General features: G+C 35.0%; 1 protein-coding gene across 1 annotated transcript; it reads right to left on the reverse strand.

The window, feature by feature from the left end:
• Positions 1–2732: 2732 nt before the first annotated feature.
• LOC122831501 (diacylglycerol O-acyltransferase 1-like) lies at positions 2733–19006 on the reverse strand. Its single transcript, XM_044117724.1, has 17 exons — positions 18184–19006; positions 16727–16814; positions 16009–16049; positions 15420–15505; positions 12338–12390; positions 11762–11867; positions 8755–8883; positions 7574–7642; positions 7375–7478; positions 7057–7095; positions 6777–6818; positions 6651–6695; positions 6385–6497; positions 5348–5413; positions 5031–5118; positions 4829–4891; positions 2733–3620 (listed from the first exon to the last, which is right to left on the reverse strand). Exons 1-17 carry the CDS (start codon positions 18417–18419, stop codon positions 3471–3473), a joined length of 1518 nt encoding a protein of 505 aa, XP_043973659.1. The 5' UTR covers positions 18420–19006; the 3' UTR covers positions 2733–3470.
• Positions 19007–19662: the final 656 nt, after the last annotated feature.

Consider the following 19662-nt stretch of genomic DNA (forward strand, 5'->3'; position numbering starts at 1 on the left):
AGGTATTGTATAAAAGACACTTGTAATTTGAGTCAAAAACAACAAAGAAATAACAGAGCAACAATTCGTGCAGTTTTAGACAAGAACTTTTTTAGAGAGCAGGGCTAAAATTATATAACGCTCTTGGTGTGTTTATTGCAATCTCTGGTAAGTTGATCTTTCGTTGAAGTAGTAAGAGCTGACTCTAATAAAACTACAAATATCTTACTGGATAGGGCAAAAAAATGCAGTGTAGGCAGAATCTGTGGTGCCACATTTATTGGAATCAATGGCAGTTCTTGTACATTAAAAAGGATTTAAGTATTTTTATGAGAAATGTAAGAGCTTACACCTGACAAGTCCTGTATAACTAAGAAAACACACAGTGTATGCCAAGCTAGAAAGAAATGTGTTTTCATAAGAAACTGCCAACTTTTGTGAATGTGTCCATGCCTACAGTCAGAGTAATAATTAAAACTTTTAATCTGTAACTGTGGAAATGAGGTTGGATGAGGACCAGTGTTCGTCACTCCACTACACACAATGATGAGGATTTTAATGAAGGCTCACTGGTAGAGAACAGTGGTGACCTTTTTCTGATATTATTCAACTGCAGTAAAGGTCACATTTATTTTAAAGCCTTTTAACACATTTTATTTCTAGTCTGTTGTGACTATAGCTGACGACTACAATAAAAAGATTCACATTCAATGCAATGTTTTCCATAAATGCTTAAACCTAGCCCTTAACAAGCAAGTCACTCAAGTTTGTTGAAATAAGTGCTGGCCCAGCTGAAGTGACTGCTTCCCAATAAGACTACAGAGACAGTTTGCTATAATGTAAAAAAAAAAAAAAAAAGCAAAAAAAAAAAAACCTTAGTATAGAATTTAATATTGGATTGATTTTAGCATAAAAAGAAATGTAAGGTATTTAAATCTGAAATGCAAGTGAAACAACTGGTTTGCAAGATGTTTTATGTTCATATATATATATATATATATATATATATATATATATATTTCATTCTCTATAATATATATATATATATATATATATATATATATATATATATATATATATATATATATATATATATATATATATATTCACACATTGCCACCGTAAATAATCCCTGAACCTATGATCCATCCATCTTGAGAAATGAGACGGATTTGTGTCTCCTGGTTTCCTGGCAAGAGGATCATCATTACTCATAACCTGTCAGCGTTTCTGGGAAAGATCCGGAATAACAGATGTCTGAAGAAGATCCATGGATCAACCTGTTAGCCAGGATGGGGACAAAAAGAAAGACAGGAACAGACACAGAACAAAGATAGGGAAACATGCCTGCTTATATGCCTTAATACAGATATTTAAAGATGGACATTTACCTCAGATGTTTGTGTTTTTTACTAGAATGAGTGGAAAGAATAAGAGAGAAGAGTGGCTTTCCCAGTGGAGATGAGATTTTTTCATTTATATCTACCATATCAGCATTCAGATTTAACAAGAAACCAGTCTGTGCCATGTGCATCATCCAAAGTCATGTCTTTTGCATCGGTGAACTGATCCTTATTAACGACTGTTTAACATTACATAAAGCACAGAAATGTCTGATGACACTTTGTGGCTTCTCACAGAGTTGCTGTTTAATTCTCTGTCAACCTGACAAAGTGCAGGTTTGCAGCTCTGTCTTCAGCCCTCTGAATGACTAAACCAGCAGCAGAATGGAACCTGATTTTGTGGCCCTCCAACACAGGGAGATGAAATTGTTTGTCACTGTTTATATTTAAACCTATAAGCTGCCAAATCACAGAGAATGTCTTACTTATATCAAACTTGTGAACTGGCAGCTATTTCATCTAAAGATAGTGAGGTTTTCTTTTATTTGACTCACTCAGTAGCTGTAAATATTATCCCATCATAAATAACATTTCACATTTTGTCACTTTGGGACAATGTGCTTCATTAGAAACACAAAGTAAAATTTTAAATAGTAAAATTTTACATTTATTTTGTTTTAAACCGAATGTGCTGCATGTATTTCTTTAGTTAAATACCCAAGTCAGTAAAATATACAAAAACCTTTCCTTGCAGAGTATTACAATTGTTAGTCTCTAGGAGTATGAATCTAATACTTTTACCAGCTTCTGACCATCATTTCTTTGCTAAATATTTAAAGCTCTGTCTGACTGGGAGGGAAATGTATAAGAACGGCTATTTTCAAGTCTTTCAACAGATTCTCATTTGAATTTGGGTCTGTACTTTGGCTACAACATTCAGTAATACTGATATACTTTGATTTAAACCATTCTATTGCAGCTCCTTTTGCAGCTTCTAATAAAAACACAACTTCTTGATGAATCCAAGGTCCAATGCAGTTTAACAAAATACTTGAACTGCTTTCATGGCATGCAATCAAGCTTTAGAGTCCTGGTGATTTCCTAATTGTTTGGCTCAGAAAGATGAACACTGCACTAGCGGGTGTTTAATCTCTCTAAAAAAACAAAAAAACAAACAGGAAGTATTTTCCTGTTTTGTCTGTAAGAAGCTGTGTAGAACTTTTACAACTGTTTTGTCTGGAAATTCAAAACCCATAGCACACCTTCACTTTCATCCGTGCTTTTGCATTTCCATTGAAAAAAGAAAAGTAATAAAAAATATACTTACAGTTCAGTAACTATACAAATGGTCAAATCTGTTCCTTACAAGTTACATTACATAACCACTAAGTGGATAAAAATACAACAATTTAAAATAAAATGTTCTCTCCAGTTTCTTTACAGATTTATTCCATACGACATTGTTTAAACATATGACACTTGGCAATAGTCCACAAAGATGAATGATTTTGAATAAACTAGACATGTTTTCAGATGGCACTTTAGGTGAAAATAATAATGCAAATCTCACAATCAAGAGCACTTGCAGTACTGTTGATTTTACAACAACTGGTGAAAAAAAATCCTAAAGCAAAAAGACAACAGAATCCTCCCCCATACAATCATTCCTCCTCACAATGGATGGATAGATAGAAATACATTTTCCTCAGTAATTACAAAGCCAGAGAATCAAATTAACGTCACAAAAAAAATTAACAAAACTCTATCTTCCTGGACTGAAATACAAGTTCTGCATTCACTAGAGGTTTCAGCCCCTACTCGTACATAAGACACTAAAGTACCGATCACCTGAGTATAAAGCTGCAGTTAGCAGTTTTTCTATGGCCCTGCTATAGTTAGAGTGTTACTTCATGATTCCTTTAATATCATAACATTTTTTTGTCATCTGTAAAATTTACAAGAGGTTTTACGTAAACATGACAAAATCATAAAAAAAAAAAAAATCTGCTGAGATTATCCTGAGATGTAGACTGTGATATCAGTTCATTGCTGTGTATTAGTACCGTTTATGTGTTTGTTCATCCAGGAGAGTCAGAGGGAGGAGATCATGAAAAAACAAGGTCTGACCTACACTGGCTTGTGTGTGTATTATTCTGCTCCATTGCTGTAGTTCATCACGTAGTAGTCGTGGACGTACATCAATACAGCAAATGGCTGGCCAATGATGATGGACATCCACACTGCAGCGTTGCCGTAGTTACCTCGCAGGAAGCGGCCAACAAGCCATGCTAATGGAAGCTGAGAAGTTTAAAGGGATAAATGGTCATTTTGTTTTACTGACCAACAATTAAAGTTTTATGGGGTTTTTTTTCCCTTCAGTAGTCTGCATTGTAAGGCTAAGTACAACTGAATAAGGCGACTTAAAGGACCCAATGATCAAATTACAAAAAAAATCCCTTGGTTCTGTCAAGGCATTTGGATCTAGTCAGGTTGGGAAAGATGTTATTCAATAAACTGTTCAGGATACTGCTAGATCACAGTCACAGGTCAGAGCAGATTAATTCAGCTTTCTCATCTTTATGTAAATTACTGCTTCATTTCTGCTTTCCATAATTTTTTCTTTGACAATATATTCTCAGCAGTCACAACTTGAAATTACTATTTGCTTTTAAATGTAGCACTACAGTTTCTGGCATTGTAAAAACAAAAAAGAAAAGAAGAAACCCAAAAGTACACTGGTAATACTTAAATACTGACCATTCACCTGACGCTTTAAGCCCAAAACAGAAACAGACTTTAACTGAAGTCCAACATTTGCTAAAAAGTGCTGTGTTATTATTCCAAGGAGAATCTTTTTGATTTTGGGTCCCATCAATCAGAAATACTTTTATCTTGATCTTCAAGTATAATAAAATCTCAAACTCAATGAATAATAATTATTACACAAGTCAATAGGACACAATTTTCACAATGAATTTGTTTTATTTGTTGCAATTATAAGTGACAATAAGACTTAAAACAATGTACTAAATTTTTAATAGCCTGTAAAATAGGCTGCTAACATTTATATTTATTTAGTAGTGTGGCACAAAGTCATCTATACTTAGTGTTTGGGGACGACAAACATCAAATATTCTATTCCAGATATCACTTGATAAATGATTATTATTATTGTTCTTTCATGATGTAAAAGAAAGTGAGAAAGATGGAATAATGGAGCAAATTGTGCCACCTTGTGAATAAAGGAAATTATGCTTCTGCTTTGAGTGAATCACACCAAAGCTCCTCCATCAGTCAAAATGATTATAATTAACTTGTTTAAATAAATCAATACAGTACTGCCATTGGATTAAGAATATTCATCTTTGTTTAATCATTTAAAAATAAGTGTTCATTTGTAAATGAAACATAACAATCTGGAAGTTCTACAAAAAAATAAAAATATATATATTTGATTCAATCAGTTTAGGCTACTGTTATATTGTAAATTATATTTGGTTTCTCACCTGTGCCATCATGCCTGTGAAAGCCCAGAGTCTGAACATCCTGAGAGGGACACTGACCAGATACTAAGGCAAGAACCGAGGGAGCAAACAAAAACATAACAACAGTGGAACATGTGCACCACATCTATGCTGCAGTTGTATTTGTTTGTGCTACGTGATATTCTGCATAAGTAGAAGGAGGCATGTAGACTGATTGTCTTACCTCATGGAAGAACGCTGACAGGAAGAAGACAGCTGACTGGCTGACCATTTTACTAAATCCTTTTCTCAGCAGAGGCTTGTAGAAATGACTAATTGAGGAACAGATACAGTTTACTTTTAGTCTGTTGCAACTGAATTTTAACACACTCATTCCCTTTTACAAAGTGAAACAGTCCTAAAACAAAATACCTTTAATTATTTGATAAATTGCCTTTAAACATTAGGAAAAAAATGCATTTCTCCTTTTTTCATTGTTAGATCTATCCAAGGATTAAATGTATATTAGTAAGAATATATTTGGATGTGTAGATGATTTACCGTAGACACCACTTGTGTACAGGAATGTTCCAGTTTTGCCAGAAATAAGTCACTGACTCAGAATTCCTGAAGGGGAAAAAAATTAAGCATTAAAATCTCCTAAAACAGGTTTTAGAAATGGTGAATCAAACCTGAGCAATAAAAGAAAATCCATACTGTGAATAAGTGAAAGATTAAATACTTTTTAACAGAACTGATCAGTTGTAAAGTTTGACAGGGAACAAGCTTCCAGAAGTTACTGCGATATATGATAATTTTTTGGTTTTTTTTTCTTTCCCTCCAAAGAGTCTTTCTGTGGGCTCTAGTGTCCCTTATATGAAAGTAGATTGACAGGAAAGGGGGAAGGAGAGGGAGGAAGACATGCGGTGAATGTCGGGAATCGAACCCGCGACGCCCGCGTCGAGGACTCAAGGCCTGGGAGAGTGAGTCGCGCTATCCCCTATGCCACCACAGGACGCCCAAAAATATTGTTGTTTTGAGATCATTTTAAAATAATATAATGCTAATGGCAAAATAATAATGCAAGAACACATTCTAAAAGATCAATAAACTTTAAATTCTAATGAATATTTAATACTGGAACTGGAAGACATTTTAAATACCCCAAATAAATAAACAAAACGACAAATAAAATAAATCTTGAAGTCTTTGTACAACATGTCCTTCAAAAAAGGGCCAGATGAGACCAAAGCACCAAATGAAGACTTTTATCACCTAGTTTCTGGAAGAAAATGAGAAAAAAAGAAAAATGCCAATGAAAATTATTGAGTTTGTATTAAATTTAGATGCGATTAATTGATTTATTGATTACTGTGACAGACCTACGGATGAAAATCATTTTATCCATCTTCAACATCAATTGATATTAATCTCTTAATTTTTACATTTAGATAACAAATTCTTTCCCAGTAACAGGGAAAGCCCAGAGTGCAGCACTGACAGCGAGTCAGACCAGGACAAATCCTCCCAGTCCATGACACACAGCTTGCATGCACCAATAAAATTCAGTAACAATATACAGACACGAATAAACCTACCACCAGTCATTGTAAAACTGTCTGTCTCCAAAGCGCAGCAGCTCGGCTGTGAAATTCATAGATGAGTGGAAGAACCAGTAGAAAAACATCAACCATAACAAGTGATTAGGGACCTGAAAGACAAAGTAAATGCTCACATGAGCAAACATAGAAATAATAGCATACATGCTAAAATTTATGGACTATTGTGAATCTTGCAAATATTTGAGATTTACAAAACCCAACATTTTACCACCTTAATTTATTTCTGGAATTACTTTACTTACAGCTAATCGTAAAAGTCTCTCAGTCATCAGGGACAGATCCATGTCCTGGTGGAGATTCAAAGCACACTTAAAAATTTGCAGTGTGAGCAAAAGTGAGAGTTAAAATCAATGATTTAGTTTTCTTACTTCAAGAGGCTTCATTGAGCTTTGAATGATGGGGACCATCCACTGACACACAGAAAAAGGTTTCAATTAATTTTTCAGATCTGTGGTACATTGAAAATATAAAATGTTTCATATTTAGCAGAATTTTAATTAATTAAAATATATATATATATATATATAGCAAATAAACCCAATCAGATCCTAGTACATAATATTACACTTTTAAAAATGCAACTTTTGATTGTAATTTAATTCTGAGTAAAGAAAAAACAAAAAAACAGTAATATATATCAGACTGTACCTGTTGGGTGAGAAAAACTAACAGCTGGATGAAAAACAGCTGAAGAGAGAAAAATTTTAGTTAGTGCCAATTTGTGAAAAACAGATTATTTTAAACAACAATAACAGAAAATAAAACTTAAATTACCTCTCTATATATCTATATACGTATATATATATATATATATATATATATATATATATATATCTATATATATATATCTATATATATATAGATATATATATATATATATATCTATATATATATATATATATAGCTTGTCTAATACACTGGACAGATGCTCATCATATATATATATATATATAAATATTTCCTCACCATCTCAAACAGCCTCCTCAGCAAGAACTGAATGCGAATTTTAGGAGATCGAGGGAAGTTGAGCTCATAACACAAAGTCGGAGCAAGGACAAAGTAGTACATATCTGCAAATTTGGTGGAGAGGTCAGAAAACGTGACAAAGAGAAGAATTCCACACAAACATTACTGAAATAGTTTGGAGTGCAATGCATTTCATTACTTTTGAATGTAAGGTTGCCAGGGTAACACACTTTCTGTTCACCCCCTTTAAACTGCTGTGATGAAGGACCTGTATCAGACAATCAGACAGAGTTCAGGTCAGGGGTCTGCAATCTTTAGCTCAAGAGCCCATGTGGTTTATAATAGTTGAGAAAAAAAAAGGGAATAGAAATGAGTAACAGTTTAACTAAGAGACAAAGAGAAAAGACAGTTTTAAATATTCTTTTGTAGGTTTTTATGCATTTTTTTATGGGGAACTTCAACAATGGTTTCCTAATGTCAAAAGATGATGATTGCTATCCATTTATGTCCTGCAGGTGTAAAATTTGCTTTTAAATAGTTTTTAGCAGCTGCTTATTTTGTTTAATTTTAAGTAAATATAGAAATAGCAAACCAGCCTCATTTCATCTTCCTCACAATACATGCTATGAAAAAACAGCTGTTATATTCTAAGCCCATACCATCTATAGATTTATAATAAAAGAGTCAAGTATAAATTGTGGATTTATGTGAAATTTATTTTTAGAAGGGAAAAAATGGCTCTTTGCATTAATAATGTTGATGTTGTTGATGATATGATTACACTTTGCACTTATAATGGGGTATTTTCAAGATATTACACTTTTTTTATTTCATTTTCAAAAATTAGAATATGCATTTCGATGAAGTTTGTCAGATCTTCTAATTCAAAAGGTGCTTCTACACCTTTTGAAAAGAATCTTTAAGCAGGTATTGAACACATTTTTCATTAAACCCAAATTTCTATATTATTACTTTTTTAGAATAGAATAGAAGTACTTTATTCATCCCAAAAGGGAAATTACTTCACAATTGCAGCATAAAGACAAGACACATGGTTTGATATAATATTCTAATAATAAATGTCATGTTTTCATTTGCTGTAATTGTAAAAGTCCTCATAACATAAAAAAAACATTTAAAAACATCAGGCTCTGTGTAATTAATCAATATAATGTGGTAAACTGAGTAACTAAGACAAATATCAGTGTAATTTTGGTTACACAATTTACCAGTAGATGTCACTGCAACATTGTGAGCTACAATACAAAAATACATTTGAGAAGAGGCTGAAATATAACTTATATGATCGATACAATATTATATGCCTAACCTTTGAGGACTCTACAAAATGCACAGCATGCATGTACATGGACGACTTACAAGACAGTGACCTGGACAGTTTCTTGGCCTTGGCGGTGCTCAGCTGCCTGCACCACAAGTTCACATCCTTATACGAATACAGCTTCAGGAAGAGGATTGTGTAAATACCGAGTGCAATCGCACCACCAACTGACAGGAAGGGGAGAGAAAGAGTAGTGTGAGACACCAAAGTAACCTTCCCAAAAAAGTTGCAGCATGAACATTCATATGCTTAATCATGGCTTGGTAAGAAAATGATAAAGGGAGTCAGGAGGACATAGGCAAAAAAATAACAATTTAAAAAAAAATCAGCAAAAGCTGGAAAAAACATTGGAGAATGAAGATAGAATAAAAAAATAAAGGAGCCAGAAAACATGTTTACTATGATTGTAATTTGAGTGTACTGATTATTAGGGCAAAACCGATTTCAAAGTAGATAAACAGACATTTGCAGTTATTTTAGAGCACACAAACACTAGCCGAGTAGTTTTTATACTTGAGCTTTATCAATAGCCACCATACGTTTTGTAAAATGAGACAGTGCTGGTCACAGAACAAACAGATGCTCATATGCCACCAGAAAAGCACAAATAAAATCGCTCCTGTTGTGCCAACGGTGCGAAGAGGAGGTCTGCACTACACCTGGCATCAAACCACAGCAGATCTTATCCATTAACCATCTGGCTCTCCGGCTCAGTGTGGCCTCTAAACAGTCAGACCGTGTCCAAATCAGCAACTGTAGATTGTGATCATGAACACACAGCGGGGGCAAAGCTCGAATGGGAAAACATCCCAGAGGAGCCAGTAGTTTGTCTCTCAGTCGCCCACTCAAATCAAGAGAAATCACCAGAGAGGTTTCCAATTCTGTTTTTCTTTTCAGAGCAAAGCCTCAAATAATACATACAAGTATACACGTGTTTCATGAGACTAATAAGAACAATAATCAAACCTACTTCATCATTACATGTAAAAAAAACAACAAAAAGTGCTTTTTTTAACATCTTATTTGAGTAGTGTTTAGTGAAAGACCTGTTTTAAACAATATCTCATGAACTAAATTACCAGTCACACACTCTTAATAAACATGAACTCTTTAATAAATTCATAAATATTATTGTGTCCGATTATCACTTAGTTTTAGTAAATCTTTTAAATTCAGGTTGACTTATAAACAGTATTTGGTTTTGTTCTCATCTGTGCAACTATTATAATGTTGTGTCATGATGTAAACACTGAGAAGTGGGTATCCTCAAAATTTTTCATTCTATTTAATATTTTAAGTCAGGGGTGCTCATATTAGTCCCCCTGCTACCATAAAATCTTCTTGTATCCTTGTGAGAAGAACCTCGGGTTTGGCCTTTTAGAGTTATTGTGAGAATAATGTCATGCAAACCATCAGTGGTTCTCACAGTACCAGTCTTTTTTTTTTTTTTAAACAATCCCAAAAAATGTGTTACAATTTTATCATTTCTTATTTTCAAAACAAAATGTGGTTAATGTCTTTGCAAGGAACACTAATGAAGACAATATCTGTAGACATTGAAAACAGATCATTATGTTTATCTAGTTCTCCCAAGAAATCACAAAAAGTCCTTCAACATCGGGCAAAAAAAAAAGTCAAGCATTTAAAGACAAAATAAATGGGATCAAATTGAACCCGAAGTTAATAGAGTTAAATTCACCCAAAATGTGACATTAAAACAAGGTATACACTGAACACACATACAAATATCTGCACACACACCTGCCCTCTGCCACTGCCCTTCCTGTGTGCACAGCAGCAGCAGAGATGGGAGCTTACAGACAGATGGAGCGACTCCCTCGCTCCTTCACCTCCCAGGGAGAGAACAGATGAGAGGAAAAACAGAAGAGAATGCCACCCAAAGTCTTAAACCAGTGATTTACCGGGGGACCAAATATAAACGGCATTTACAAAGAGACTTAGTTTAAAGCATGTTTGTTGACTCAGGTAAAGTTGCAAGAGTAATGGCAAAATCTGGAAAACTAAACTTTGCACTAATGCAACACTAACAGAACTGCATACTCTAATTTGTGTCTAATTGGTTACAGATTTGGGATGAAGAAAAATCCAACTGCGCAAATCCCTGTGAAATATTTATCTTTTCAAGTTTCACAATTTTGCCTTTAGTAGAATACTTTCACAGTTGTACTCTGCAAGCATATATAAAATATATTGCAACATCCAGGAAAAACAAGTCACTACATAACAGTTTTCAAACGCCCACTGGGACAAAGACTTTTTTTAGGAGATCGACCGACATTTGCATGTGAAGCTGATCTTTTGCACTGATTTCATCAACCTTGGCAAAGGTCTAAAAATCAGCCACTGTCATTCTTTGCTTTTGACTGACAGACCCACCCACCAGGTCACGTCTGCACATTTGAAGTCAACAATAGTCGCCCCACTGTTACCAACCCAGTGACTTTCTTGCTACATTTGGGAATTGGCAGGTCAGGCTTTTTAAATATCATTAATCGCAGATCAGCCAGAAAACTGCAATCAGTGCACCCCTAATGTCCTGTGGTCCAATGCCCTTAAAAAATAAATCTTTGGCCGTAATGTTGCTACATTTTGAGGAAACGGGACAAGCTTGCATGATTTATGGAAAACTGCCATTTTTGATGTCAAGCTGCCTGATTAAGACATAATAAAGAGACCCTTGGATGACCTTACGCTACAAGCCACGCCCCCTTTGGCAACTCTCGTGTTCTCTTCTCATCTGTTCTCTCTTTTCATTTCATTTCCTTTCCTCCATCTCCTCTTGACCTGCTCTTGTCTTTACAGCCAACTGGACACAATCCAGGTATGACCAACTGGTTCATTACTGCTGCTGACCGACTTCAATTATGACTTGTTCTGGGAAATACCTTTTAACAGACCATCAATGTTCAGCAGTTCTTTGTTGGGATAGAATATAGTTTTGTTTACCTATCTAAAAAACTGGATAACAATTTGGTTTTGTTTCAGATGATTTGTCTTTGTTAGATAGTAGTAAGAAACATTTACCTGATGTCATAGAGGGAACCCACAGCACCACGGCAGCAGGAAATGTTAGCAAGATTGATAAATTAATGCAGTGGACCAGAAATCCAGCAAATTCACTAAATGAACCCTGGTAAAAGAAGAAAAAGAGAAATTTAAGCACTTTTACATCAAATCTTAAAATGGCCAAATTATTGCCAAATTTCTAAGCACTGCTACTTAAAAAACTGCTTTAAACTTTTTGTCACAGCCTTGATATTGGGAGGTAAAAATTTATATTTTAAACCTTTGAACTGCTAACATTTGTAAAAATGTTGGCCTACTTAGTTTTTTGAGAGTGAAAAACTGAAAATATTCCACAATAATACCAAACAGACGGAGCCTAACTCAACCAAGAAAGCGAACTGAATGCAGATGGTGAAAATTTTTTTGTTTTTACAGTTTGCCATTTAACATGTGCAGATGCAACTAGGGAGATCAGATAGTCAGCCAGCTTGTCTTAATATTTTGTCTCCAGAATAGAAAAGCTCTGACTTTCCTATTTCAATTAAAATAAACAAAACTGTAATGTTCAGAAGTGTATAGCGTTTCTCTGCTCACCTTCGACAGCTGCCTTTCAGTGTAGAGAGCCACAAGAATAAACACATTGGACACTGAAACACATTGAGAAAACAATGCAGTGAAGACCCACTTAGTACGTTGGTTTAAAATAAACAGAAGTTGTTTTGCTTTTTTAATGTCTGGAACTGTTTCTTTAACACATTGTACTGGACATTTTCTTTAAAAGAGTGATTCAAATCCTGAAAAACTAAACCAAATTCACAAAAAAAGACACTGTTGTTAGGGACGAAGACTATCATTTTAACCAGCAGGGAGTGATGGATGGCTGTTTAAATCCCTGTGCATCAAGGATTCATCATGCAGTTTTCTAACAGACACAGACTAAAATAAGCGTCAAAGGTCGAAGACCCACTTCATTACTATTTACACCTTTATGCTTAAAACCCAGAGAGCAAAGGCACTCAGTTTTGCACATTAGCAGAGGGAAATAAGCTACTTTTTTTGTGTGTTTTGTTTTTTGCAAACCAACACAGAAAGCAGCCATAATTGTTTTGGTACATGATAAATTTTCACACAATTATTTGCAATTAGTGATTTATCTCTCTCAGTTCATTTCTACACCATTATAATTAAACAGACCAATCTGTAGTATTACCATTAATTTAAGGCCTAAAAGCCTTATATTAATACAACACCACACAACACAAATTACTGTCGGATACCTAAAATTGAAGTGAAACACTTAAGTCTGTAACTGTAGTAACTTGTCTAGCGCCGACATGTAAAACCTGTTGGATGTGGCATTTTCAGAGCAGCACATTTGCAGAGCAATGAAAAAAGCTGATCCCCCCTAATAAGCCACTTCCTTACATGTAAAACTTTTTAAGGCTGGTCTGGCAAACTTTATCCATTTTGCTGGCAGGCACCATCATTTGAGAGTTAAAATGTGTGTGTAAGCTTCTGCAGTGACTCTCTGTGTCCCTGTGGGGGAATGAGCTCTGCTCCTGTCCATGCCACTGTTAAGAAACTCCAATTCTCACCTGTCTCTTTACCCGCCGTCTCTGCAGTCATTTGCCTTAACTCCATCTATTTTCCCTTCTCTTCAAGCTCTTTCCCTGTCTTGATGCAGAATTTTACCTCTTCTTTTTCCATCTCCTACCCCTTTTCCTTTTTCACAGCCCTCCATACATCTTCGCTCACTTAATTTAATCTTCCATTAAACACTTCCCTTACTCCACTCTTACCTCTCTTTCCTGTCTCTGTTGCTCACCACCCAGCTCCCTCCCCCCCTTCTCTGTAGGAGAGTACCAGTGTAAGTATATAGGGCAGGTGATTGTCCCACTAGAGACACTGCGAGCTGCACTGCTGCAGACCTTCACTGCAATGTAACATAAGGATAAATATGGAAGAAACTGCAGCAGTGCACAGCATGCACCTGTGTGCTGCTGCAAACAAGGCAAGTTCTACATAAGAATGAACTCACTGCACTACTTGGAGAAGAAAGGAATTTAAAAAAAATGCTTTGGATACAATATGTTTTAAAGACGTTTAAATCATCTCATTGTGGTCCCAAAACATAATGCATGCTACATGTAAAGTCTAAATTTGTTTGATTATTTTTGCACCCATAGTTTATTCAGTAGTTGAACCACTGAATCATTACAAAAGACTAGTAATTTGTCTTGGACGTTTAACAGAATCATTTTTCCAATTTTATAAATTAGTAATCAATACAACAAACCTGCAACAGACTCTTAAATGTCCTTCTTGGTCCCTTAGCTACATTAGTTAGATTTGCTATACTCAAGTTTTTTTCTTTTCTTTTCCAGTCTGTTTTGCTTTATCTTAAAAGCTTATGTGCCTCCCGTGTCTTAGGTAACACTACAAGCTGTGCATGTTTGCTTTTCATTCACTGCTAATCACTTTCCTTCAAAACTCAGTTTATAAGGTTGTTGAAATGATGTCATTGGCGACACATACACAGATTTAAAAGACAGCAAGAATAAAAAGTCATTATTAAAGAAAGATAGATCTTTTCATAGAACTTTGTAATGCCAGTGGCTCTTACAATTGTAAGACAGAGAAGAGGGAGGGTATGCAGCAAAGTTCCCATGCTTAGGAATCCAAAATCACCTGACTGCATTAAGGAATAATAGTGATCTTATAAGGTGCCTCCTCCAACCATAACTGTGGTTCTTCATACCTCAGTCTGCAGAACTACTTGTTGTTTTGTTTTTTTTCTTTAAGTACAAAACTGTTCATGTCCAGTTGGGTAAGAAATGTGTCAGTGGCCTACATAAATAAAAAACATGAGTATTATTACCAGCAGAATTTTTGAAAAATGGATTTTGTTTTATCTAATTACATGTAAGGACTATTGGTCACTAAAACTAATTGATAAACTGCAATGCAGTAAATCTAGTGTTAAATTCCTCCTTTTACTCCTGAATGTTTGAATCATCAACTCTCTTTGTCTCGAATTACCATAGTCAACAAAAGCTCAGACATGTAATTTTGCATTAAAAAAAGACTTTGCTGTGTTGCTCTAGCAGAAGTCTCTCTCTTCTTTGGTTTGGTGAAGAATCATACTTCACCTATTGCTGTTGAGGTTAACTCATGCATTCATCATCCACTTGATCAACAGACCTGTGTGATGAACCCTTTCTCAGCTATGGTGACCTGAAAGAGTTCACCAAATCCTGCAGAGACTTCAGAGACTGTGTCTACGACTAAAAGTCATTTCAAAGAGGGTGTAAAAACACAACAAATCTTTCTGTAGGAAATCCCTCAGAAGATTTTCATCTTCATAATATCAGATATTCAACACACTACTCCTTTCAAGCCACCTGTTTGGTGACTTAAGCCTCACATACAAAATTTTGAAATACAAGACCAGCATCCAGCGCTCGTTTCCCTGCACAGATACATGAGTCTTAATTTAGTTATCAAACAGTGACATACTTAGAAAATGCATTTTGCATATTTTGTGAACCTGCCAGAAACTATCCTTTGTTTTTAAACACGATCTTTCAACAATATTAAATGCACAAAATGATTACCAGAGAAAATGCATTACTATTTGAAGTTGCTTGGTAAACAATAATATTGAATTTTTACCTACCAATCAACAAGCACGCTGCAGGCCAGTTGTAGGGGTCATTCAGAAACAAGGAAATCACTTGAATGGGGTCTACAAGAATACCATACCTGGAAGAATATGCAAAGAAATGTTTGAAATAACAATGTCTCCACTGCTGTGAAGAACATACATTATTTAAATGATTAAAATTGAGAGCTTTAAATAATTAAGTACTTTAAATAATTCCTGTACTGACATTTTGAAGCACTGACTTTAAAAACACCAAATGATTCCACTTCTGATAGCAACGGCGAATTCAGAGCTCCAGTGAGTTTTGTTAATGAGTTAACAGGTAAAGTTTCACGGCCCAAAACTGACTCTCAATTGTTTTAAATATTATAATAAATATATCTGTACTTCCAAGATGAAAAGAATCTTGTTTAAAGAGCAACAAAAACATTTAAAGATGCATAAAAGCCAGTATATAACAAGTAGTTGTTCACATGAAATTTATGAGACCATAGTCACATAAAAATCCTCGTTCCATTGGATAAAAATCCAACAAAAAAGTTGTTTCAATAACTCTTAAACAACTTTAAAAGTTATTTTATAGTTGTTTAAACATACTCACTTTAAAATGTTTTCTAAAAAGAGACGAGCATTACTCAGGACCTGTAGCAAAACACAAAACAGCAGAAAAAAAAACAACAAACAAAAGAAAACATCGTCACAGTTTTAAATTGTTTCGCAGTAATACAGATTACAAATACAGAGCAAAACCTGTGAGGCTTTTCCTTCCTGAAACTGGGTTTCTGGTCTGACTTACTCATTCCACTGTGGCTAGTTCAGTATCATTTGTTTTTCTTAGCACTACAACTCATAAAGAAGAAAGAACATTTTTACGTTGTTGATGTTACCTATTGTAATAATTTCATCTTATCTATGTAGTCCTATTAAAAGCTAATATAAAAGCAGATTTTACAAAAAAAAACAGACTCAGGTATAATTTAAATGTCAATGGAAACAACTGTTATATCATCTGACTATTGAGGAAATTATTAAAAACTGATTGGGTAGAAATACAAGTTCACATTCTTCAGTAAAGTGAAGCTGATAATTTTGAGATCTGAGACAACAGCTGACCGTCAGCTGTTTGAAAAGTTATTTTTAATACCAACTGAAAACTCAGTGGTTATAAATTTAGAAAATGTTAGCAGCTAAAATGGATGTATGAGCTGACACAATAATTTCATAAGCAGTAAAAAGTGGTAGCAGTATCCATGAAATATATTAAAGGTAGCATGTGTCAAAGTACTTGAGGGAAGACGAAAAAAACAACAACAACTTACCAGCATCACCACACACCAGTTGATTATTCCTCTGTAGTTCCTATAACCGCTGGCAGAACTCAAAAGAGACTCCTGTGCCTTGTGACAGCTACAGCAACCAGACAAATAAGATGATGAGCAGAAGAGCAATTTAAATCCATTTGACTCTAGAGTAAAATTAAAATGTGTTTCAAAGTTTGATTACTAAAGAGAAGAAGAGACATTTGTGTCTCATTACCCTGCATACTCAGATGTGCAGTTATATTTGGTAGAGAGCATAATAATGAACCCAACAAGAACCACAGGCAACATGTAATAATTTAAAAATACTGCGCTGCATAAGTCTTTTGCTACAAACCTGATTCTAATAAATAACATAATGAAAAGTGTACAATTAGTTAGTTTACTGTCACATTATGGAATTAAAAACATATTTTACAGACTGAGTATTACAAAAGTCAGCATTAATCACTGCATAAACTATATCATCAATTTACAAACATCTGCATTAAAAAAAATAAATAGGAAAATAATAACACGAAGGAAGCATGACAATATTGAAAAACTGTTTTGTGTACCTATCACTTCTGGAACTATTAGCATGCAGATTTTGTCCAACACACCAGAATCAATCGGTCAATTCCCTCCTCAGTGTGTAGTCAAGTTCTCCATTGTGCTAATAATGATGTCCTTATTTGACTCGTGTTGAAGCAGAGACACATCTAAAGGTTGCAGATTTATACCTCTATAATGTGCATAATTAAGAATTATATGGTCATATTTCAAAGTAAAATATGACCTAATTCAATTTCAGACAAGGGATTCCTGACTTTAGCTTTACCACGTCAAACCACATCCTGGTTATCTTACAACAGTAGGTGCTAAACAAGACCGGTCACTCACAAAACACATTAATGTTGCACAATGGATGACACAATCCAAAGACAACTTCTGTCTGGGAGTGGTAGCTAAATACAATTAACAAGATTAATAAGAAGAGTTCATCAATTCACCATTTAGCAAATTGTAAAGCAGTATAAAGGTAAGGATTTAGTCAAGTTGTTTTTGAAAACAGTGTTATGTCACGTGGTCTGGTGTGACGGAATTAGTTCACATCTAATGAGCTCTGACAGAAACAAAGTTGCTGTAGACAGGCAGGTTTACTTTTTGTTATGCGATTTGTGTGGATTTTTGTTAGTTTCTTATACAAAATAAACCTCATAGGAGCTTTACGACAAAGTATCATTGAATGAATATAATAAGTGCACGTCAAGAGAGAGTTAACAGGGCGTGTTTAAGTCAATCAGACCACCCAGGCCCACCTATTCTCACTTCTGCTGGACAACCATAGCTTTTGAGGTTACTTCCAACAATTATGAAGCAAACTTATTTCTGCAGAAGCACCTATTGCATTGTTTTTAAGGGTTAAAAACAAACGCCTAAAAACGTCCAGCTCTTTCTACGGTGGTCTCTCTCACCTCAGTCGGTCACCAACTTCACCCCTGCGATTCTTTTTCTCGCTCTTTGCAGCGGACCGCTTCAGGGAACACCCCCGTATCCTCTGTCCATCGTGGAGGCCGAAGTCCCCGTCCACTAAACTCGCCGTCCCCGTTGCAGAATCCCCGTTCACCGCCGGCTCCGTCGCAGCTCGCCCTTCTATAAGAGTCGCCCTTCTTCTGCGAGTCAGAGCCCCATTTACATTCAAGTCACTCATAATGACCCGAATTAAAACTAGTGAAACTTTTACTGTGTACTACTCCCCCTGTTTCGACTCATTGCTCGGGGACATACCGCGCTTGTTGATACAGTAACATTCAGCCTGCAGTGCTTGAGTATTAAAGGAGGAAGTGAACTACGGGGGAAAAAAAAAACACAATCCACCCAGGGCTCAGATTTCCAGAGTTGACTTTGAAGTGGGAGTGGATTCATGAAGCCACACAAGTATGGTTACTTAGGTGAAACCAATATGAACCCGTTTGACTGGTGAAAACTGTAACCAACAGGTGAGTCCTATCCCGGGGCTGTCACTCAATTCATAAATAGCAAGTGGAGACAAGTTTCAGCGATGAAACAAACAAACATGATGGAAAAAAGCTAGGGAATGCTATTTAGATCACGGAATGCCAGTTACTTTAGGAGTCTTGAATAAACAACATATTGAACGTGTAAGATAAAGTTATCTGTTCATTATCTTACGTCTATGTTAAAAATGTCATGAAATAAAAGAAAGAGCGTCGAGGCGGCTTGCAAGCCCAACAATGAAACAACCGTGTTGTCGATCTGCTGCTTTTGCCTGTTTTACTTCCTACGCCACATGGACATCACTTCCTGTTTGAAACTATCTTATTTGTTTTTGCTGTCAGAAAATCGCACTGTTTTGTATGTAACTGGTGACTATTTGACATATTTCTTATCAAATGATCTCCAAGTATTTAAGAAAAATAACATAAAAACCTTTAGATATACAAGCATCCTTTCTTTTTGTGGTCACATGTAGAACTTTACCTGTAATTAGATTCTTTGTGATGATGATGATGATGATAATAATAATAATAATAATAATAATAATAATAATAATAATAATAATAATAATAATAATAATAATAATAATAATAATAATAAAACCTACAAATATATTGTCTACAAAAATCCTTTTTGAATCTCTACACAACAGAGTAGAAATCATCTTTAAAGCATTTTAAAATCAAAAAGAAGAGTAGTGAAGGATGTGTCAAACAAAAGGCCCAGGGGCCAAATCTGGCCGCCATAAGTGATTATGGCGGCCAAGAATATTAAGATAATATTTCTGTGCTTAAATATTACTTTATCAGTCAAATAACATTAGTTCTTCTTTGCATAGTGCCAAATTACATCAAAAAGATGTTTAATATTCTGTAATTTTAAGAAATACTTATTGAACGCAGAGAAAGCCAAGTTTTAACAGTTTGTTTAACAGT

The sequence above is a fragment of the Gambusia affinis genome, linkage group LG05 (genome assembly GCF_019740435.1).
Source record: "Gambusia affinis linkage group LG05, SWU_Gaff_1.0, whole genome shotgun sequence".
Taxonomy (NCBI): Eukaryota; Metazoa; Chordata; class Actinopteri; order Cyprinodontiformes; family Poeciliidae; genus Gambusia; species Gambusia affinis.